Source organism: Dermacentor andersoni, chromosome 4 (genome assembly GCF_023375885.2).
Source record: "Dermacentor andersoni chromosome 4, qqDerAnde1_hic_scaffold, whole genome shotgun sequence".
Lineage (NCBI taxonomy): Eukaryota > Metazoa > Arthropoda > Arachnida > Ixodida > Ixodidae > Dermacentor > Dermacentor andersoni.
In genome coordinates this window covers 113,928,105-113,949,782 of record NC_092817.1, presented here as the reverse complement: position 1 = coordinate 113,949,782, position 21,678 = coordinate 113,928,105, and the positions used below count along the sequence as shown (strand labels likewise).

At 45.7% G+C, this 21,678-nt stretch overlaps 1 protein-coding gene across 1 annotated transcript in view; it reads left to right on the top strand.

Annotated features, from left to right (window-relative positions):
• The first annotated feature begins 3,477 nt into the window (after window positions 1-3,477).
• Window positions 3,478-21,678, top strand: part of LOC126537495 (uncharacterized) — a 46,003-nt gene continuing 27,802 nt past the window's right edge. Inside the window, exon 1 of the mRNA XM_050184521.3 lies at window positions 3,478-3,634. Coding sequence (XP_050040478.1) covers window positions 3,571-3,634 — 64 coding nt within the window. The 5' untranslated portion in view covers window positions 3,478-3,570. The remainder of the gene's footprint in view (window positions 3,635-21,678) is intronic.

Here is a 21,678-nt window from a genome sequence, read left to right as displayed (position 1 = left end):
AGGGTAATACAATTGACCTCGTTCACTGACCGATTCATGCCATTTCTGCTAAAGAAAAAAGAGGAAAAGAAACAAAAAGAACGGGTCGAGTTGCAGGGCAAACTTTCGAATAAGAAAGACATACGAAGAAAAGCGCGCAGAAGTGTTGAGCGTACGTTACTTCGAAATTATGGAAGAATAAGGCTTCTTTTTCTGTTCATATTCGTTCGGTCAACGAGAGGGCGCAGGAGGAGAGCATTATTGACACGGCCATTCACGTGTCGGAAGCACCAAAAGTATCAAAACCATTGTAACTCCATACAAGGTTAGGTCATCTTCCTTCTTTTTTCTTTTTTTGAAGCGTTGCCCAACTGCACGCAGACACCGCAGCATATTACATATGGAAGTCCAAGCGCCTTGCGCTTCGCAATAAACTTAATTTGGAGCTATTTTTCTAGCTAGAGTAATTTTAAGAGCATCGACCGAACGAGCCTTGCCTCGCAATCTGCCACAAGGAGCACGAAGTCTGTTACAACACATGAGCCATTGCAAAAACCCAGTGCACAGTTTCACAACACTGATTAAATCTGCTGCCGCGCGGCAGCGCGTTCAACGCATTTCGATATTGATTATAACAATGCCAAGGTCGAATTTCTTCACCATCCAAAGTGTAGAACAAAGAATTGCTTGCTCAAAAAAGGCTCAAATGAAAATTGTTTTTTTTTCTTTTTTTCTATGGCCCTTCAAAATCGAGAGCCGGCTCGCAGCGATGTCCGCACACGCAACAAAAGAAGAGAATGATCGGAGGAAGCAAAATGCTAATGGCGTGCCGAGGTCGTTGCCCCTTCTATTTCGGAGTTTAGGCCCAAGGACCTTTGACGCAGCAAGTACAGAGGGGTACGACAGGGAAGGCTTGCAGCCTGTACCGATGCGGGCTGGGATCACGACAGAACCATTTGCTGGCAGAAAAATCGCTGCGCACGTCTGCAACGACGATGACGTTGTTTGCTGTTGTCTTCCTCGTTTGTCACCGCTCACTGGAGGGGAGGTGCAGGGCCGCTGAATAGCAGCGGTAGAGATGGCGGGTAGCGTGCAGCCACTTGCGACAATGCCCGTTCACGAATGCCTGCCTTACAAGTGCAATATTGCGAGAACGTTCTTTTTTCTTTGGTTGACATTTTTTTTAAATACTGTTTGGCGCCGATGCCTCATTTCACTATTTCATGCTTTGGCAATGTCAAATTTATCTGTAATGCTTATGTTTTCTTCCAAAGCCTTATCTGCTTTCTTATACCGTTGTTCTGACAATGTAAAAAACTTGACGTACAGCGCAACTCTGTTACAGTTGTGTTTCAGCTTATGCTTGTCTTGGTAATAAATAAATAAATAAATAATTAAATAAATAAATAAATAAATAAATAAATGAATAAATAAATTAATTTGTAGCGTATCCCCGCGTTCCTCGCTCTCGCGTTGTGTGCTTGAGCGTGCCTGCGCGTGCCCAAACAAGAATAGAAAGACTGAGATTGAACGCGAATAAAATAAACGCCGCATTCGAGTGAAACTAATTTAACTCTTCAGATGTCATGATAAAAGTCATGTTTGACGACAATCTCTGATATAAAGTTGCCTCGTTTATCACAGCTTGTGGAGTTTCGTCTTCGTCAACGCAACAAATTCTGCCAGAATAAAATATTGAAGTCGCCTTTGCGATACGAATGACATTACATTAAAACAAAATTCTTCAAAATTCACAAATAATTCAATATCTTCAAAATTGACAAATGGCACTATTTTCGGGGCTCGCCGGTTATGCCACTGCTTTTGAATAAAATATTATCGACTTTGTGCGGTGGCTTCAACTGCACTTTAATCCATGGATAAGTCCTACAATGTATTGCAAGTTCTTGGCATGTTCATGAATAAGCAATCTTGTTTTTTTTCTCTAGGAACAAAACATTACGTCCTCAGAGCTCAAAGACATGTATTGCGGAACGTCGCCAGCAACGTCACTTTCAACGGTATGCGGCTTACGACGCTGATTATGCATTTCTCCTGTCACTTTGAGCGTTTATGGCCCCTGGCAAATCTCTAAACCACCCCTCGCCGAAGGTCGTAATGGACACTTTGTGAGCAGCGCCTTTAAGCAAAGTAGGTAGGAATACCTTCGTTCATGCAAACGTTTATTGAAGCAAAGCCATAACAAGCGTCCTTAACAACAATGTCGCAACTGACGTAGAGCCAGGTGAAGAACTTTACGTCCACACTTCAGCGTTCTTCTGCAGGGGAGCTCAAGCAGGCACCTTGGACGATCTACAGTCATGTGTTGTACAGGCAGCTTGAGAAGATAAGAGAAGTTCCACAGCAGTTTGGCGACTGAGGTGCACCCCAGTGATGGGAGAAACTGCGCAGTGCAAGGGCACGTGCACATTTGTCAGGTGTGGCTGTTCACAAGAGATCACTGTTTACGCAAAACCGCCTAGCCAAAGGTCTTCTAGCTTCTTGCGCGACTTCAGCTGCTGTCAAAGATTGTAACGTTTGACTAAGGCTATTGATGTAATCACACGTGCGGTGATCCGATTGAGTTGCACGTATACGCAGGAAGAAAATTCGGCTTGTGAAGGAGCAGAAGGATCGATGACAGACGTACGCCGATTCACGTGACGCCTCTTCTCACCGTCTGCCGCAGTACATTGGACCGCGCCACATTTCTGCCACTCAGGATTACTCGCGATGGCCTCGCCTTGAAAGCCGGTGCTTTCCGCGAATGCTAACTGCGCCGGAAGAAGTGTACAGACGCATATACGACGCCGCAGCGAGTGCGCGCGTGCTGCGAAAAAGCATCGTGCCGTTCGGCCCTCTCCGACTCTTCGAGAGCTGACGATGACGACTTCCGGCAGAGTCGGGAGAAGACGGCGGGCAAAGTAGTAGGAGGTGCATCTAAAGCTTGAGGGGGGGGGGGAATGTTCGAGGGAGAAAGTCAGGCCTGGCACGGTCCACTTGTGCGCAGGCCCCCACGTCCACCTGCGTAGCCGACTCTACACCTACAATTAATCGCATTGAAACGGCCTCTGGTCATCAAGACCCGGCGCCAAGACGAACCCACGCCCAGCTGATGCGTCGCGGCCAGCCGTCATCATCGCCGTTTGCACGGGGCGCCCTTACGCCAGAGGAGTGGGCGAGCGTGGAAGAGCGTTATGGATGCGGTCGGAGAAGCGATAGGTAAAAAAAAAGAGAAAGCAAAGGAAAAAGAAGTAAACAATACGCGCGGCGGCCATTCTTCTTTCTCGGATTTTGACTGTCTCTCTCTCGGGCCGCACATCTACTGGCTGTCCAGGTGCCCGCGCGTTCTCGCGACGTGGCCGACGAAAGGGGTGAGAAGGGCTAACAACGCTGGCGAGAGAACAGAGGAGGTGTGCATGACGAGAGAGGGAGAAAGCGAGAAAAGAAGCGGCGACCTGTTTGAGAGTTTGCCGAATGGGCGCCCAGTGCTATATAGGGGAGGCCCAACCCAGTTAGCCTAGACTCACGAAGCAAGGTTGCCCAGGCTATCCACCACCGCCTTAACAGACGAGCGTCCAACCGCCGACCATGACGCAGCGCCCGACGACCCCGCTCTGCTTTCTGCTGCTCGCTGCCACGGCCGCTGCGATCGGTGAGTGAGCGCTAATGTGGGGACACGCCTCGGCACGGTCGGCACGCTAGCCTACGTGACTTCGCGCAGCGTCGCCGATTCAACAGACGAGCAACGGGACATTCGTCCGTCGATGCAAGCAAAATCGCGACCTTTTAAAAGAAATTTTTGTTCAACCGCAGCGACTTTCGCCATTTGAGTGGACACTGTTTCTGAACAAGATGCTGTCATGGTGCATCTCGTGAGCCTATTGGATTAATGGCGTGAAACGAAGGAAGAGAGCAATGGGGGTGGGGGGGTGGGGGGTAGGGGGAGTGGAGCATTCAGACTATCCACTCAAGTATTAAACGAAGTACTGAGTGCATAGGGCATATCATGAAGCTGAGACGGGGTCAGAATTTGCGTAAGAACGTGAAAGGAAGGCCCTTGTTATTAAACAGCTTGTTAAACTTAATCAGCTGGTTAGGCTTAATTTTTACATAACTAAGCTATAAATAATTACGTCTTTGTCGATGTGGCAATTGCTTGATTTTCTGACGAAGGATACCGTTATGGACGATGATGGTCGGTGATAGCGTTGTTGCGAGTTGGCCAAGGGTATTGGATAATCACAGAGCGGCATGGTCTATGGCATGGTCTATGCAATGGTCCATGGCTCTGGTGATCTGCTCCGGAGCAGGAAGTCCCCGGTTAGGTTCGTTGCAGCGGAGGCCGCTATTCAAATGGCAGATGAATACAAAAGCCCTTGTGCTCAGAAATTTAAACGCACGTTAAGGGACCCATAGTACAGGCGACTATTGAGGTGAATGCGTTGTTGAGGCATCTGCAATAGCACCATAGCGTGACGGTTACCCTTGGTCTGAGCGGAGGCTTTGTAAGCCAGAAAAGATATACAGCCTTTCATGAAAAGGTTCCCAGATTGAATCCTCGTAAAACATCATTTAATTAACTTGAAAACTAGTCACTTCGAGTATTATCAAAGTAGTCCCCCTCGGCTTATTACGTGCAGTTACCACTGTTTCTCGGGATGAAGAAAACATGTAAGTAATGCTTCTTCCGGGATGCTCTTCAGCACATTAGTCACAGCAGTTTGGGTTGCCGCAAAGTTTTCGCGATGTTTTCCTTTCGGCAGGCATTTCACAAGGCCAAACAAAAAGGAAATTACATGGCGACAGGTCTGCTTAATATGAATGATGTGGTGACGTTGGACTTTCGTATTTAAGATATTTCTGGGCTGGCACCGAAGCGTAGAGCCTCGTCTTGTGGAGCAACAAGAACTGCTTGTGAGGTAACGACAAATCAGGAAGGCGCCGCCAAATCTCTTTGCGCAGGTATTTGGGCAGTCAACATGAAAATTAAGAACTATTGTTTGTCCTTCAGGAACATATTTATGCTGCACAAGCCTCTATAGCACAAAAAAAAAAAAAACGCGATCAACATCGTCTTTGTTATGCAGGGTGGTCGCCCGACTTTTTTTGAGGAAAGTGAGCCATGGCCCCACCATTTAGTCATATGACATGCACACACATTCTGGTTCACATAAATGTCAGTCTTCTAACGAAACCATTGTAGTAGACAGTAAGTTCTGGTCCTATGTTTACAAGTTGTCTTTAGACCTGCACAATTTCCTGACATTGAATCCACCTCAATTGGCCCAGTTTGCCATAATGTACAACTTTGATCTCCGGCAGTGACGCTTACCACAAAGGTGGGATGACTTCTCGGCCTTCATAAACTATCAGCAGCAAATGTTTGTCTGGTGTCTTTGGGTTATTGTACACTAACTGCCTCATAGTGTACAAATTGTCAGTGTTAGCGTACAAATTGTTGTGCACTAACTGCCTCCCAGGTTCCACATTTGAGGCGGAATTTGGCGTTGACAGATAACCGACTCTGGTTTAGCCTTGCGTCGTGTGTCTGCCCTACCGAAGACTTTGGTCCCATTCAAACACATGGATTGTCAATAATGCTTCGTCACCATTCACTTGGTTAAACATGTTCCATGTCTCACTAAGTGTTTTCACCTAGACTAACGCATACATGATGTTAATTCTCTCTGCTCGCAGTTTGCATCGATCAGGTGACTCGCCTAACATGTGATTAAATGGGCCATGAAGCCGAACAGTGCGTTGCCAAACACAGCCAGGGGACTGTGCGTGTACATAGAATTTCTTCTAAGGCTATGTCTGTCCTGAGCAAAGGTAACTAGACTCAATAACATCTATTTATTCAGTTTGAATGCCATAAAAATAGAAATGAAGACCAGTTTTGGAAGTTTTCTAACAGGGGGTATATTGAAGGGCAGACTAGTGACGACGCCGCCCTGAACTTTAGCATCATCCTGCCGTGACGTCCCAGATTTTGACAGCATGTATTCGAGCCTAGTTTATTCATTGTCGGCAAGAACTCAAGGGACAAAATACAGAACACAGCCAGGTTACAATAAATGTGCGGCGCTCTAAATAGATCAGGCGATCGTCTTTTGCGCGCGGAATTTGGACCAGGCAAATATAACCCGCCCCACGGGAGCGCGCTATGCGGGGGTGGTTTACTATGTGGGCCATGCCGAATGTGCCATTAGTGTTGATCTTTACATCCAAAATAGGAAATCTAAGGTGGTCAAAATCACTCCGTGGTCACCCACTACGATGTCTCTGAAAGTCGAAGCTGTGCCTTTGGCAAGTGAAACGCTGTTAGTAATGGTGACAAAAAAAGATGTTGAAGATCGAACTCACATGTTGGAATGAGAGAAGTGAAACTTTGTTTATTGGCGATTATTGGTTGATTTATGACGATTTTTGATGCTATATAAAGACTGCTTTGGTTTTGATTGGTTTCGTGAATTTGAGGTGGGAACTGTAGTGGGACATGTCCATTCCCGAGGATCGGCCAAGGGCGGCCAAACACCCACAGATACACATTGAGCGGCTCAATCAATGAAAATAAAGTAGATCAAAGAATACATTCAATAAATTTCAGCATTCCATTGACATGTTGGATTTAGGGATGCCTCTGAGTCGACATTATGGGTTAAGTTTTTATGCAGCAAGCTATTTTTTGCTTACGCCAAACATTGGTGGGCACACATGGTCAGCATAAAAGGGTCCCTTCGCGGGAACTTTCATATACCTTTTTTATATATATCCACAAATATATTCCCCGAGACGAAGACCAACCCAACAGCCAAGCAGCCACGCCATACATACAAAAGTAGGCAAAATAAGTTTCACTTTAATAAGTACATTGAGCGGCCTGAAATAATCCGATAATGTAACACTGCCCCAGTGACTCAACGACTATGCCGTCTCAACGACCAAAAGGTCCCGGGTTCAATTCGTGGCGGTGGCAGCTCGCATGTATATACTAGTAAGAGCGGACTGCAAAAACGTTTGTTTAAAGAGAACAACAGAAAATAAACTTTAATTCAATGCCGTCTATACCTCCACCACTCCGACGCGTCACCTACCGGCAGACTACTGAACTACGTATCCTTTCTTTCTTCAGGTTAAATATGGATGCAGTAATACAAAAAAAAGAGAGATAATGATCTAAATTACGACTTGCAAATCTGTAGCCGCTTCTTCAGGTAGAAATTACATGTCTGACGTTTTTTCTGTGAAGGAGATTTATTTCGACTACAGTAGATACGAATCCGTTCATTTCATATCCTTCTTCTGGCACTGACGACCCGTAGAATACCAAAGGTACAGAGAAACACACCAACAGTGTTCGTTTAGTCTATGCGAACGCTCTACGTGAAGCTACAGCGTAAATGCTCTTGCAAAAAAAGATATGCAGAAATAACCCGACCTTGCCCTCTAGTTCAGACTTCTTGCATCAGATAACTACGATTTCTCTTTGGCCCATATAAAAGCCGTTGGGCTGCTTACAACGACAAAACAGCAAATCGAAGGCGCGCATGTTCCGTTTCTCCATCCTTTCAGTTTTTGTTGCATAGCGTAAGAATATTAGCTCAGCGAGGCGGGTTTACGACGACTTCGGCGCGTTATCTCTCTGGCGCTGAACTGCAATAGCGCTTTTCCCATTGCGCGTTCATCCCGCAACATCCCAGTCGTTCGGCATAATGGACGAGATTGCAGTTTGGCCTATCCCGCGGAACCAGTCTCGCGGGTGCAACTTGCCCTGGCTGATAAGTCGAAGCACTGCAGCAATCATTCTGGGTGCGTCCGCCTTTTTGTTGTTCATTGCGCGACCAGCTCATCCTCGACTTTGACCCCGCTCACTGCAACTCGGCGGTATTCTCTGCGTTCTCTGCCCTGACCTTATCTTACTTTCCTTCCAAACCCAATTTTCACTGCGTCCTCTGGAGCGAAGAGTTCATTCTTTTGGGACTCACCGTTGACCAGAACGCTGTGCACTGCATGGTTTGTCTTTTGTTTCATACATTTCTCTTTACGCGGAGTACAAATGTGTGCGCACTTTTTTTTTAGTTGTGGAGGGGCCCGTCATGGGCAGTAATGTTTCTTTAGCTGTGGGAGCATCATTACGCGGGAAAATGAAGAAGGGCTGGTGGGGTTGATGTGAAGGTAGAGGACGTCTCTGACAGTATACAAGACAATGGAAGACCATTTCATGATTAACAGCTGCTCCATGCAATACTACTTTCTGCGATTTTTCATCGTTATTTGTGTTTTCGGGGTCTGTGTGCAGTTCGTGTTGTCGAAAGAAAAAAAAAACAGTAATTGTGGGCGTCGCTCGATACATTCACCTCGAGACCTCAGCGGGGCATAGTGAAAGCCCCCCCCCCCCCCCCCCCCTTTTTTTTTTTTGCATAAGAAGAGACACTCCGCGCATATAACGTGATTGCAGGTGCGCACAGCCAAGCAGCTTAATGTCTTTTTTCTATTCTGCATTTTTGGCTATTAGAGATGATAATCGATTTGCGAGCGTCACGCACCTTTCGTGTATGTATATGCAGGAACAGTGGCTGTATTGGGGATATCTGGGGGAATTAGATTACTCCCTGTCAACGTTTCTCTGTTTCTTTCTGTCCAAATCACCAAGTGACTTCTGACAACAGTTTCAACTGCAGGCAAAGCGCGCTTCCTTCGGAAATAGAGCAACGAGTATTCGATTCGTGTTATGAATGTTACGTAACTTAGATATTGTGTATGCGTGCTTTTAATGCGTGCATTAGGAGTGGCAAAGTGTAAAACACTGTATGTGTGTAAAGTGTGGGAAGCTGGTCACGTGGTAAAGGTAGAGAGGGGATGCGAAAGCTTAGAAGAGTGTCGGCGCTCTAGAAGCCAGTCAGAGCTGGGAAGGAGCGAAAGGGCTCCTCTGCGAATGGGCGCTCGAGAGAGGGCAAGGGCGGCAGCGCTGATATTTTTTTCTTTCTTTCATCTATTCAGAAAATAAGAATGAGAAGTAGCTTCCACAGCCTTCTTTCGCAGGCGAATAGGGTGTACGATTACTCTGAGCACTGATGGCAGTCACGCTGAAACAATGCGGCAGTGCTCGATTTCTTCTTTTCAACGTTCTCTTATACATGCACTACTTGCGTGCGCTGACATCGTGCCAAAAACATAAACCACCTCTCTTTGAACACGCGACAATTGGTATGTTGATCATTTCCCACATGGCGCCACGTGATCCTCATTCAAAGGCACTTATATGGTTGCTACTTTAGTTATTATGGCCCTATTTCCCTGTATATGAGTGCCTATACAGCCACACTGTTTTTAAGAAGAGTGAAGGTTCTTTTTTTTTTTCACATTCGTTGCCGGCCAAGCAATACCAGTACCCTGACTAAAGAAGTTTTCCAGTGAAACTGTAAAAGAGCTGCACCAGTCTCGTCAACGTCGATGTTTCGTTGACTTAGAAGTTGAACCGAGCAACCCTTGGTGACGGTTACAAAGCATTCATATCAAGAAAGTGATCTCTTTTTGGCATAGCTTGCATCCGCTATCCTTATCAAGAGCAAGAAGGACTGTAAAGCTAAGTATGCGGAATCGAATGAGAAATAGAACAGCTTCTTAGAGTGCAGCAAAGACCATTCCGTGGTACCGCTACCTCTACAGAAGTCAGGTATATTCTTCGCCTCACATGTCCAAAAGAGCTTCGCAATTCTAAGCGCTATAATAAATGTAGCGGCTGATGTTGTATGTTGTTCTCTGTTTATGTTTATACTTGTTTGCCTCAGTTACGAATTCGGGGCTGTGTGGCTCGTCTTTGTCTTGCATGCATCTTTTTTTTTTTTTTTTCACACTGAATATTCCGTACCAACGTCGCCAATAGCTGTAGTTTTCCTTGTCTCTCTTCTTTTTAGGGCAGTATTTATTGCAGTGAGCATAATATTCTGCTCCATAACTATGAAGAAACTAGCACGCTCGTTCTCCAATATGAAAAGGGATCCGGAAAGCACGTTCGTGCAAATCTAAAGGAAATTGGAAAAATGAAACTATGAGCTTATTTTAGGCGTCTGTTAGGAAATAACAGACGCCTGATCAAGCGGAACAAATAACCACATGAAATGTTTAATCAGTCATGCGAACTGAACTGTGCTAGTTATGATACTACATTGATAATGATGTGAGAAATAAGTATGAACCATAAGTGTCGCGCTTGAGTACGTCCGACATGCTTAAACGTGATTCCATATAGACGTGTGAAAGAGCATTTGACATAAAAGCTGCAAATATGTGGAACACTGTTGCGGATAGCACTGGCTGTTGCACTGTAATGCCATTCCATATATTTACTGTAATATCTATCTAGAAAGTAAAAAAATAATTAGTGTAAAGCTTTATTCAATTAGGTAAGTGACAAATATTCGCAAAAATGTTCCAGTTACACTTGCAACCTAAGTGGAACCTAAGTGGAAGCGTTCAGCGTAACGGAAAAGACAGACAATGACAACACGGCGTCGAGCTTTTGCCTACTGCTCAGCTTTGCGGTAATTTGCGTAATGAGAGTGAAGCAACAGAGCCAGCACTTTCTGAAAACACCTGTCGAAATCTTCGTCATAAAAAGAATGAAGCTCGCAAACATTAGCAGTCAGTATCTTGGAGGCTGAAGGAAGCCTTATGTATTGCGAAAACAAGGTTAAAATGTTCCATTTTCGAATGGAACGGAGAAGGAAATATTTATTATTACCGTAAAAGCTAAGGACCCAGTCCGGGCATGTTTGGTAGCATCAGGTTTCCTGGCACGGCATACGGATATAAGATGGTCGTTATACAGATGGTATTTAGTTGCTGAAGCTCAGCTGAGCGTGCTGGAAATTGAAGAAGCTTTAACTTGGGGCCCACTTGGATTTTCCCCATTCAAATACATGTAAAACGGAGAGATGCTTTCACGAGAGTTGAATAAAGTTTGCTGCATTTCAGACAGGAAGTTTATTTCTAGTGAAATTAGCGAGCAGAATTTGAACTCAGGGCTTGTAACTTTCTACAATAAATCGGAAAATTGGAGAGTTTCGTAACATTGAAGAAGGTTAGAAACCTGTAACTCTGTACCGAAACCTGATGTGGTAGTTCTGTAAGCTGCATCTGTTAGAGAATCATGAGATTATAGCAGCGCGAACTGACACATGTGCACGTTTTTCATGCAACAAACCACATTAAAAATGGGGCAGTCGTTGCCGAGTAAAATTATTTCTTCGCTCACATGTAATTAGATAGCAGCGGCCGAGCTGGCGCTTACTGTGAAGCGAAACGCATATAGCCATAACGTCGCCTATTTCCCATGCAACTTCGCCTCAGCATCTATATTTCCCATCGGGGGGCATGATATAGAAGGCAGAGAATAGGATAATTATTTTTGCGATATAACATCGAGGCATTTCACCTTCTCACAGTCGTCGTACATGCAGGGTAAGCGGTCGTTATTATTATAAGCGACACTTTTCTTTATGGTGACGTTTGATTACTGGATGTGTGGGTGTTATTTTGTTTAAATTTAAAAACGCTAGCCTACAGCGCCGTTAGCGCACTAGACAGGGACAGATTAGTGCATATAGTGAAATAGCACAAGGTGTTCTAAACTGCTAACGCGAAACAGATGACCACACTGAGCAATAAAACTCACGTTATAAAACATAACACAAATGAAAACAAAACACAAGGAAAATAAACGAGTCGTTAAGTGTTAGAGTCTGTACTTAATTGTTGCCTACCATAAAGAAGTATAAGAGAATGAGAGTCTTTTATTGAGAACTAAAAATAACGCATACATATAACTTTGTCACGTAACATGCACTAATATGACTGCAGAGAATCGGTTGCGGTGATGAAATGAAATTTTCAGGTGCAAGTTGGAATTAGCCAGTGCAAGACAGGGTATAAGATACTACTGGGAGAGGTCTTCGTCCTGCAGTGGACAAAAGAAGAAGATGATGATGATGATGATGTTGATTCCCTAGTTGTGTAGAAGAAGTAAACATAACTTCACTAATGGGACAATTGTATTGTTATAATCATGTGCTTTGGAGATAAAATTTCGGTCGTTAAGAAGGTTGGATTTACCAGCGATGGTTCCAGCTTTGCACGTATGTTACGAACTGTTACCCTTAATGTAGTCATTCGTGAAATTAACTCATCCACCTGTTCATCCATTTAGCACACCTGACCACCCTATTGCAGCGAAATTAACGTTTTCATTAGCAGGCCTTCGTGAATTCGTGTACTTTTTCTGAAAAAAAACACACACACAAAAGAAAGAAAAAAAAAAAACACTTTGCCATCATTTGCGAAAGTTGCTGCGTTCTGCCATTCCTAATTATTCATTGAAGTTCTCGTAATAGACTTTCTCGTCGTGAGGTCTGTACTAGCTCTTTTTGAAGGGATCAATTTGTGTTGTAGAGGTACCAAAAATATATAATTTTGCCTCGCGTGAGCAACTTTAATTGTGCTGTTGCAGAGTTTTGAAAAGTGTAGCAACAAATAATAAATCAAAAAGTTAACAGAGGGAACTTCGTATGCAGAAAGTTGATTAATTGATCGACTTTTCGTGCGGAACATCAGTGTGAGCTACATTTCGTCGTTGGCTATAAACATATAGTTTCTGGCGCGATACTATGCTACATTACTGCTGGTTCTTATCTTGCTAGTGAGGAGTTCCCTTATTGCCGTCATATGAAGCGGCGGAGTCCGGTATTGACTATTTCCGCTGTATATGGAAGTCGAATTATAGCGGTGTTTCATATTTTATGTGTTACAGTGGAGCCAAGTGATAAAGCTGTGCGATGCAGCAAAACGTCCGAGGAATCCGATAACACATGTAGAGTAGTCTTAGCTTCGACGGATTCATATCTAACTGCGAGAAGAACTGCACAACATCTGGAGCAGAATAAATTCGGCTTTAAAACTCCAATGCGGTGGTGGATATGAAGCACACAGAACAACTGAACAAGCACAACTTTAGAAGAAGAACACTTTCTGTTTCGAACTGAAATTTCATAAATGAAAACGTAGAAATGAAGCTCGTGATGCTATGTTTACCGGACTGAGGCATAAGAATAAATGTTTCGTTTATCCTGTTATTCGACCGCTATTTTTCTACTAAACACTCTTTAGGCGAAAACTCTTTATTTATCCAGCAGATGTTAGTGATAGGAGGGTAGTCCGCAGAGCAGACAGCGTATCGTTTTATCACAAGTTACGCCCAAGTGCGACACCCCTGTGGCACGATGGGAAGCATAATTACAATTTTGTGAAGGCTTTTAAAATTATTGTCAATTGTCATGAATGTACATTAGCCATTCATCTTTGCTTACGATGAAGTGTGGGCACACTGTTCTGTGCGAAAATTGGCTTTCGTACAAGAGTGACAGAAAAGATTTTTCAATTTTAGCTCGACAATTAAAAAGAATACCTGTGATAGCTCCCAACAAAATGAGCAAGTCTACTGAAGGACAAAGACGGCAAGGTTTCGCATGGCTGGTAGCACTTACTTTCTCATCGGGAAATAGAAAGCGCTCCCCCTAGCTTGAAGACCAAAGTCAACATTGTCGTTCTCTGCCACCACACCGCGGAACGCGCCCAAGTTTTTTTTTTTTTTTTTGCTTTTATAGTCTTCAGTCAAGTCACTCTAGTCTTCCAAGGCTTCCATGTCGTACTTGACAACCTCGAGGACGTTGACATCTCTGCTGAAGATGTGCTGAGAAGCCCAGCAACATATCTGTTCTGTTTAACACAGAGAACTTCTTCCGCTCTTCAAACGAGTTTACCTGATACTGTTTTCGACCGGAACGAATACAATGATGGTTGTAGTAACACTAGGAAGACGGAGTTAGTGTCAAAACCTTTAACCCTCGGAAGGGCACAAGCAGATAAGCTTCAAGGCCCTTAAATTGTACAACAGAGCATATGTACTTTACTAGCCTTTATTACGATATAATCAAGTCAGATTAAACGTACCGGCCAGAGATTGCAGCCGAAATGACAGATTCTTGAAGTTTCGTAAGAGAGTAAGGAAGTGCGACCGAAGTAATTGAATGGTAGTACTGCTTCCAGGGATTATCTCGACCTCTGTCGGGATTATCTATCCTGACCTCTGGTTGCGCTCACTTCCGGGAATAAGTCATGGCTAGCTTAATCTGTACGAGTCGCCAATGTAGACGACATCTTGCAGTACAAAGTGCAAATTCAACTTTCATTGTAGTTTAAGGCTTTGGGTACATATTTCATCAGTCACCCTCGAAGGTATCTGATGCTGTCATCCTAGAATACGCGAACGTGGAGCCATCTTGCCGACGGCTTTTGTAAAGACGACTAGCTTTGGAGCCTCGGTCGTTCGACGCGACAAAAAGTCTGATAAAAAAAAAGGCGTAGAAGGGAAATATGTCTCCGGCTTGTGCGTTCTGTGCTACCACAGGTATTTAGGTATTTCTGTTGAGCGTGAAGAGCCGCATAAGGACTCGGACTCAGACTATCACGAACGGTGGGAGGACCTTTTTGGCAGCCTAAATGCCCGAGGTAAACGCCCGTTATATGTAAATGAAGGCTTGGATTCTAGTCATGTTCCACTGAACTAAGACGAGCTCTGAAAGCGTTGGAAACTTTTTAGATGGTGGGGATCACATTATTGCGTTCATAAAACTGCGGAAAGTGCTTGGCGGATATGGGTGGAGGGGCCGATGAGGTCAGCGGCCATGACGGTCACTTTCAGCCACTAAGCTGCTTATTTTTGGTTGCGTAAGCGGATTGGCAGTGGTCCTGAAGTTTGGGAGGGCGATAGCGTCGCACTCGCTTCTGACCCCCTTTTAGATACTGGATTTCTTGAACGACACTGATATTTGGGCGCGAAACTACAGATATTTGGGCTTGCGTATACACACGATTGTGAATACAAGGCTTTTGTTGCAATTCATGGTCATCTTTTTATCCTGATGAAAGCAGGTTAACTCAAAGTTCTGCCTGTGCATGTGCTCTCGCACGTTTTCTAGCGTGTGGATGGGTTGGGACATGTGTTGGTTTGCCTTTTTAACACTTTTCGTTCCGCCGTGTTCTTGACTGAAGTACTTAGTTTGCCTAGGTTTACGAGGAAAATATTTCCTTACCTTGTCTTCTCTTTCTTTTGCCTATAAGTAACTTTTTTTAAGTGGCTTTGCGAATATTTAACTTCTAGTTCCTTGCCCCTCGCATTCAATAGTTTTGTGTTCTTGAGTAAAACTGGCTTTATTATAGCTACACTTCTCGCACTTTTTCTACTAATATACCGCAACAAAACTTCAGTGCTAGCCCAGAGCAGATTCCACGTGAGGAATTTTGATGAGTTTTTCGCAACTCTCGGTCGCTGACTGAACCCACTGAAGACTGAAGTGATTGCAGGATATTCCCTGCGCGCCAGAGACTGTATGACGTTCGAAGGAATTAGCGTGGCTTTTAAAGATTACTGATTGTATCTTGATGGTAATATAAAGAAAGAAAGAGCGGTGGCACGTATCTTCCCCGGCAAGAACTGGAAGAGTTGGTTCGTTTGCTTCAGCCGCAGTCACAATATCCCCAAGGAATGAACAAAGCCCTAAACCGAATATTCTAAAACGGTAGAGCATCAGCCTTCTAAATCGTCGTCTGCAACACGTGTAGCGAAGACTGACAGCAATATTGTTTCGGAACAGTATTTGCGGTCACGAAGAGGCGAGCAGTGTGAAGACGACGACGACGATGAGATGCTAGCGCGGGCTGTTGCCTCTTGGCCAAGTGCGTCGTATTTCCTGGTAAATATACTTGTGTATAGCTTTTCGTCTGCGTCTTCCTACGTAACATAGGTGGTGGAGGTGGACGTTCCCTGTACCTCGTCACGGAGCTTCGCAGTGGACGGTACGTCGAGCCTTCCTTAATGGCTCCCGGCGACAATAACTCGACTCCGCCGGCTCCGACACCTGCTGCCACTTCGACGACCTACATCACTCTCCCCGCTCCCCGTGATCCTGGCGTATTCTTGGGCAAAGATGGGGAAGACGTCGATGACTAGATCAGCCTGTACGAACACGTCAGCCGCAATAACCGGTGGGACCCTACTATCATGCTCGACAACGTAGTCTTTTACCTCGATGGCACACCTCGAGTTTGCTTTCAGACGCACGAAGGTGAGCTCACCAGTTGGGATTCACTTAAGCAAAAGCTTCGAGACTTGTTCGGCAACCCCTACGGTCACCAACTTGCCGCGCAGAAGGCGCTTTCCGGCCGTGTGCAGACGTCAACAGAATCCATGTGACGTACATTCAGGACGACTTGGCTCTGTGCCGCAAAGTTGACCCACTCATGACTGAGTCAGACAAGGTTTCCCACATCCTCAAAGGCATTGCCGATGACGCCTTTAACTTGCTCGTTTGCAACAAGATAACAAGAGGTGAACTAGTAAAGAAGGCTTGACACTCAATAACCGCATAGGTTCAAGTGGCGATCCGGATATATGGCACGAACCGTTTACCGCGTATTAATAATCGCAGCCTATTTGAAGTCAAACTTCAACAATCAACATCTTTCCAGTGTCAAGGACTTGACATTGACCTACACTCTGGTAAAGCTGCTCGTCTTGTGCTCCCTTTTTCGAAATCCAATGGCTGTGTTTCGTTCATGTCATTAAGGCATACAGTTCTCGGACAGTTCTATTTTAAAGACGCACAAAAGTACGACGCCACCACACCGTGCACGAAGAGATTGGGGGCGTACGCGTGGTCACATGTGTCCTTCGCGGAACTGACCGACCAGTCTCGCCTACCGAGGAAAGAAAAGAGCGTCTGCGAGGAAAAAAGGCCAAGGACTCAAAAACATACAACAGCAACGCGGCTCGCGGAAAGACGGCAGTGAAACGGAATATGCGGGGAAAAGCGGACCCGGTCACGCTCCGTCGCGTCATTGTCCGTGATCTTCGTGCGCGTGTGGGAAATGCGACTCCCTTCCTAAATGACCAGGTTTAAAAGGAACAAGAGCCAAAGCTGAGGGTACGCACGCACGCGTCCACCTGTCCTGTAGAGCAGTCGTTTCTAAAGGGATCCCACAAGGTGAATATAACTTAGCTGTGGTTACTCAAGGAACCGAAGTTGTGTGTCTCTGGGAATATAATTTGATGCTTGGTGAGAAGTAGAAGGACTAAGGTACTCTTGGCCATCAGGGTTGCAGGAATCACTGAAGAGCGACTTCATAAGCTCGAGGACCGCCGCTGGGGAAGGAATGAGGCACCGGGCAAGTTAAGAAGCCTTCGATAAGGCGGTGCAGCGTTTCTTGGATGATTGGCTCGTTTTTAACTGAGCGCCAGCAGTACTAAGCACCTGAATATAGAAGTAGTACTTACTTACACGGTACTTACTTACACTAGTACCTACGGTACACGGCTGGTTTTGCTTTTCGCCCCCAATCCAAACGCGTCCGCCGCGGCAGGGATTTGATCCAACCCAACACCAAAGTTGCTATGCCACCACGACTGGTACTTCAAATATTAGAATTACATTTGAAATTTCGACATAAAATGCATTGTTTGCATGATTCACCCACCTGTGAGCAAATTCTTGAACTTTGTGCGGCACACAGCGACGTTTCGAAAAGTCTTTCCGTCTCTGAAATTCGCAGCTTCGCGCCGCGTCAGATTTTATTATTACTTTTCTTTTTTCGAGGTGGGGGGTATGCGGAAACGTCGCATATCAGTGTTCACGCATGGATGAAAACACATTCCCGGTATTCATTATGCCGAAGACAAAGTATAGAAGAACTATAGCCAAACATTTTCTACGGGATGCTTTTAACAAATAAACGCAGAGAGAACAGTTTATTTCATCGTGTCTGCGCGGTCCGTAGCGTTCTTTTACGGGCCACTCCTTTATCGCAGAGGTTTGCTGCGTATACAAAAACGCAGTATTTTGAACGAACGCTGACAGCTGCGCAAAGAAAAGTGTTCAGACGATGCGCATACGCGTGTGGTGGCGGCGGTGACAGTTGTGGTTCTGCAGCAGGTGGCGTTAGCCTAGTGTGTTTGGCTGGCAGTTTCTCCCCTCGAGCGTCTCTTACGATATTAGCGCCGACGTTTCACAGAATGTCCATCGACTTGGTGTCTCGGAGAATGGCAATAAACAGGCGTAGGAGCGCTTTCCTGATTACACCATGTCCTTCCGGTGACGCACTACGTCTTGAAAGCCCACGTGCGGAAGACCCCTCATCTGTACATCCCGAAGTAATCTCTTGCGCGTCGTATACCGTTGGTTGCCGCATTTCAAGCAGTCGAGCTCAGGCAAACTAGCCCTGCGTTTTGCGTCGTAGCCTATGTTATAACGGGACATACACTCACGCAATGTCAAACACATTGTGCACCTTTGTTCGGTCGGGAAGATTTTCTGCTTACGCCACGTCGCGTTCGAAAACAGCGGCCGACGTTCTCCAAAAGGACTTCAGCATCAGGCGACACGGCTTTCGATAGAGCGCCGTATGAAACATTTGGCAGGGGACCGTGCCTCTAATGAGGTGACCTTCACGCCCGCGAACGCGTGGGCAGTTGCGAGCGGCGCTTGCGGAGTCGACTGCAGCCGCGCCTTCGTCGCGGCACGGACCTCGTATCAGCGGTGGTGGTAGCACGTGCAGTGTGGAACGTGACGCATGGGCGTAATGCGCTGGCTGAAAAGCAAGGGTGCCAACCACGTCGGTTTCGCTTTGACAACGACTGTGTCGGCTTAAGCCCGGTTCTTGACAGGAAAGTGCGCCTTCTCAAAACAACGACGGCCGTAGGAGGGTGTCTGAGTGAGGAGCTGTCGGAGTGTCGCCACACGCGCATAGGGGCATGCGATCGCGCTGTCGCAGCTAGGCCAGATGCACCGGCGCAAGGTCAGAGTTCCGGTGAGGTGTGAGTTACGACGGCAACCAATCATGTCGTGTCAGGGGACACGCGCTCCTTGTCTACTACCGAAATGCATGCGACGGCAGCAAAAGGAGCATGGAGAAAAAAAAGAAATAGAAACGCGTGTTATACGGTGAAAGAGTTACTCAAGCTCCCCACCTGGGAGCCGCTCCCCTGACCTTCACGTACGTGGCGGCTAATGGAAAATGCAAATTTGGTGAAGCGTTTCGTTTACTGGTCGGTAAGTAATGATCCGCCGCACCCATTTCCGAGGATCTGTCGACGGTTCCACCGCAGCACTGTATGCATAACTATACCTAGCGACGTTCTAAAGCTTTGTGTGTGTTACATTATGACCAGGTACTCAGGTGACGCGAGCAGGTGTACTATGAGCGTACACCGCCGTATCCAGTAAGTTGGAACTTTGGCAATGCAGGACCTACTCTAACGATGTCTTAGGTTAAGACAGAGCAAATTCTAGTACTAAGAGAAGAAAGGAATGGCTTGCGGCCTTAAAACCGTGGTACTGTTGGCAGTCAAGGAAACAATAAAAGAGAAGGGCCGCCTACAAATTTGACACGCACGCTTCCCTAAATTAAGAAATGGTGCATTAGGCACCGGGCCATTCAGAGTTTGATGCCCGGTGCTCAAGGACGCAGAGAAACCAAGTACACAATAAGTTAACCGAAGATAAATCATGGTCTGTGCATGATATGATGATGTCATGATAAAATGAATGCGTAGATAGTTATGGGATCATGCAAATTATCCATAAAGGAGTTTTGTGTTCTAATAACCTTTCTATTTTTTTTTTCGCAAGCGTTTTTAAGGTCCGCCGCGGCCGAGGAAGCCTGCGGGAGAGGGATAAAACTTTATTGTCGCACGGTGGATTAGTGAGCAGGTGGCCTTAGACCGGGCCGCCTATGACATCGTACTTGATCGCGGATGAGATGCAGTCGTTACGGGACGGGGCTAGTCACGGGACGGGGCTAGTCCCGGGGCTCGAGGAAGGACCACTGCGCATGTTTTATCGGGTTCTGCCGTTTTCTGTTCCCAGCATAATGAAAGCATCGCTTACAGTTACTCCTCCAGTGCGTGGGAGTTGCATGATGTTTTTGTAAGCGCTGACGCAAAGTATTACGGCCGGTTTGTAAATAACATGGTGGCTCTACAGATAAATCTGCTGTTTGTCAAGCTCGTTAACTTGACCAGTAGATTACGCGCGTTGTAGGAAGAATGGCTATAGCTATAGCGAACAAAAGCAGCGCCATTGAGCGAAAAACCATTCCGAAGCACTGCGCCATCAAATTTTCTTTTGCTCTTCCTATGCATCATTTCTCTTCCTCCCTCTCTATGCTTCGTAGTTGAAAGAGGAAACGGTGTTATCGATGGCTCTCAACGACATAACCGAGACTGAACTATGTAATATCAGGCCTTGGTGACTATTGAGTGATCATCTAATAAGAGCGCGTGAAGCGAGGGACGGACATAGAAGAAACATACACCTATGTTCGTCCCTCGTTTTGTGCGCTCTAATTAGATCATCATAAGTAACCAACTAGCCCGAATCTCCACTAAGGTATCCATTCAGCAAAAAAAAAAAAAAAAATTCGGTCCAGCAATCCTTTCTTATCCAAAACACATACAATGATCGGAACGCTGACATCCGAGGAACCTTGCAGGGGGTAGACACTGCAGCTGCAGTTGAAGTGGGAAGAAGATATGACTTGGTACTACAGTGAGAATGAACCAGAGCTGAATGAGCAGGAATGTAGTCAATATCTAACATATACAGAGGGGGGAGGCTCGGTTGGGAAAAAGATAGCATTATTGTAGCGAAAAGATGGCGATACCTTGAGATCGAGAAAAAGTGTGGATAATTGATAAGACGAAGTACCAAGGAGTTCCTAGAAAACAAAGAGCTCACCTAAAGAAACATGGTACGTCTAACACAAGATGGCGAGTTATTGATTCGATCGACGTCTTTCAATGTCAAGATGCCTAACATGGATTAATTGAGGAACGCCGTGTAAACGGCTGGTATACTTTACCGTGCGTATAAGCGTAAAAGTAAACGAGAGTCTTTAGCATTCTGCTCCGTTCTTTATGTGGCCGCCGCGACAGTGACTCGTACCCGCCGCCGATCGTTCTCCGCAATTTGCGTCGCGGCACGTAGAAGAAAAAAAAAAGCAGTGTCCGCACTAAAACAGTAGCAGCCTATGATGACGGCAGTCATTCCGTGTACATGTATAAAAACCGTATTTACTGCGACAGTAGTTAGCTGCTTGAAATCGGGTGTGCCTTGTCCGCCCGTCCGCCCATTCAGTTACACTGAGGACGACCTCTGCCGTCATTGTCAACACACAATGACGATTTCTGTCATCGGTAACGCCACCTCGTCAGCCCTAGCGCCGTCATTGCCACCACGTGAATAAAGGAAAAGTTTTCCATAACCACACTACAGAAATTTTAACCCATGCCGGGGAAGGCATGTGCATTCGGGATGCGAGCGCCCTATAGCCACTGCGCCACCGCGCGACAATGGCGCTGGACAATTAGTGCGAGGGATTACGCTTCACACAAATACTCTGAGAATAGTGGCGGCTGTGCATGTATTACAGAGGGCAGAACGAGCAGTATACTTTAGTAGACAAAGATTACATTATGTGCATCGCATAGGAATTGTTGAAATGACGGCGTGTGCGTTCGAGCGTTATAAGTTGCGTACATCATAAAGATCAAAACAAAACTTTTCATCTCGTCCACACTATTGT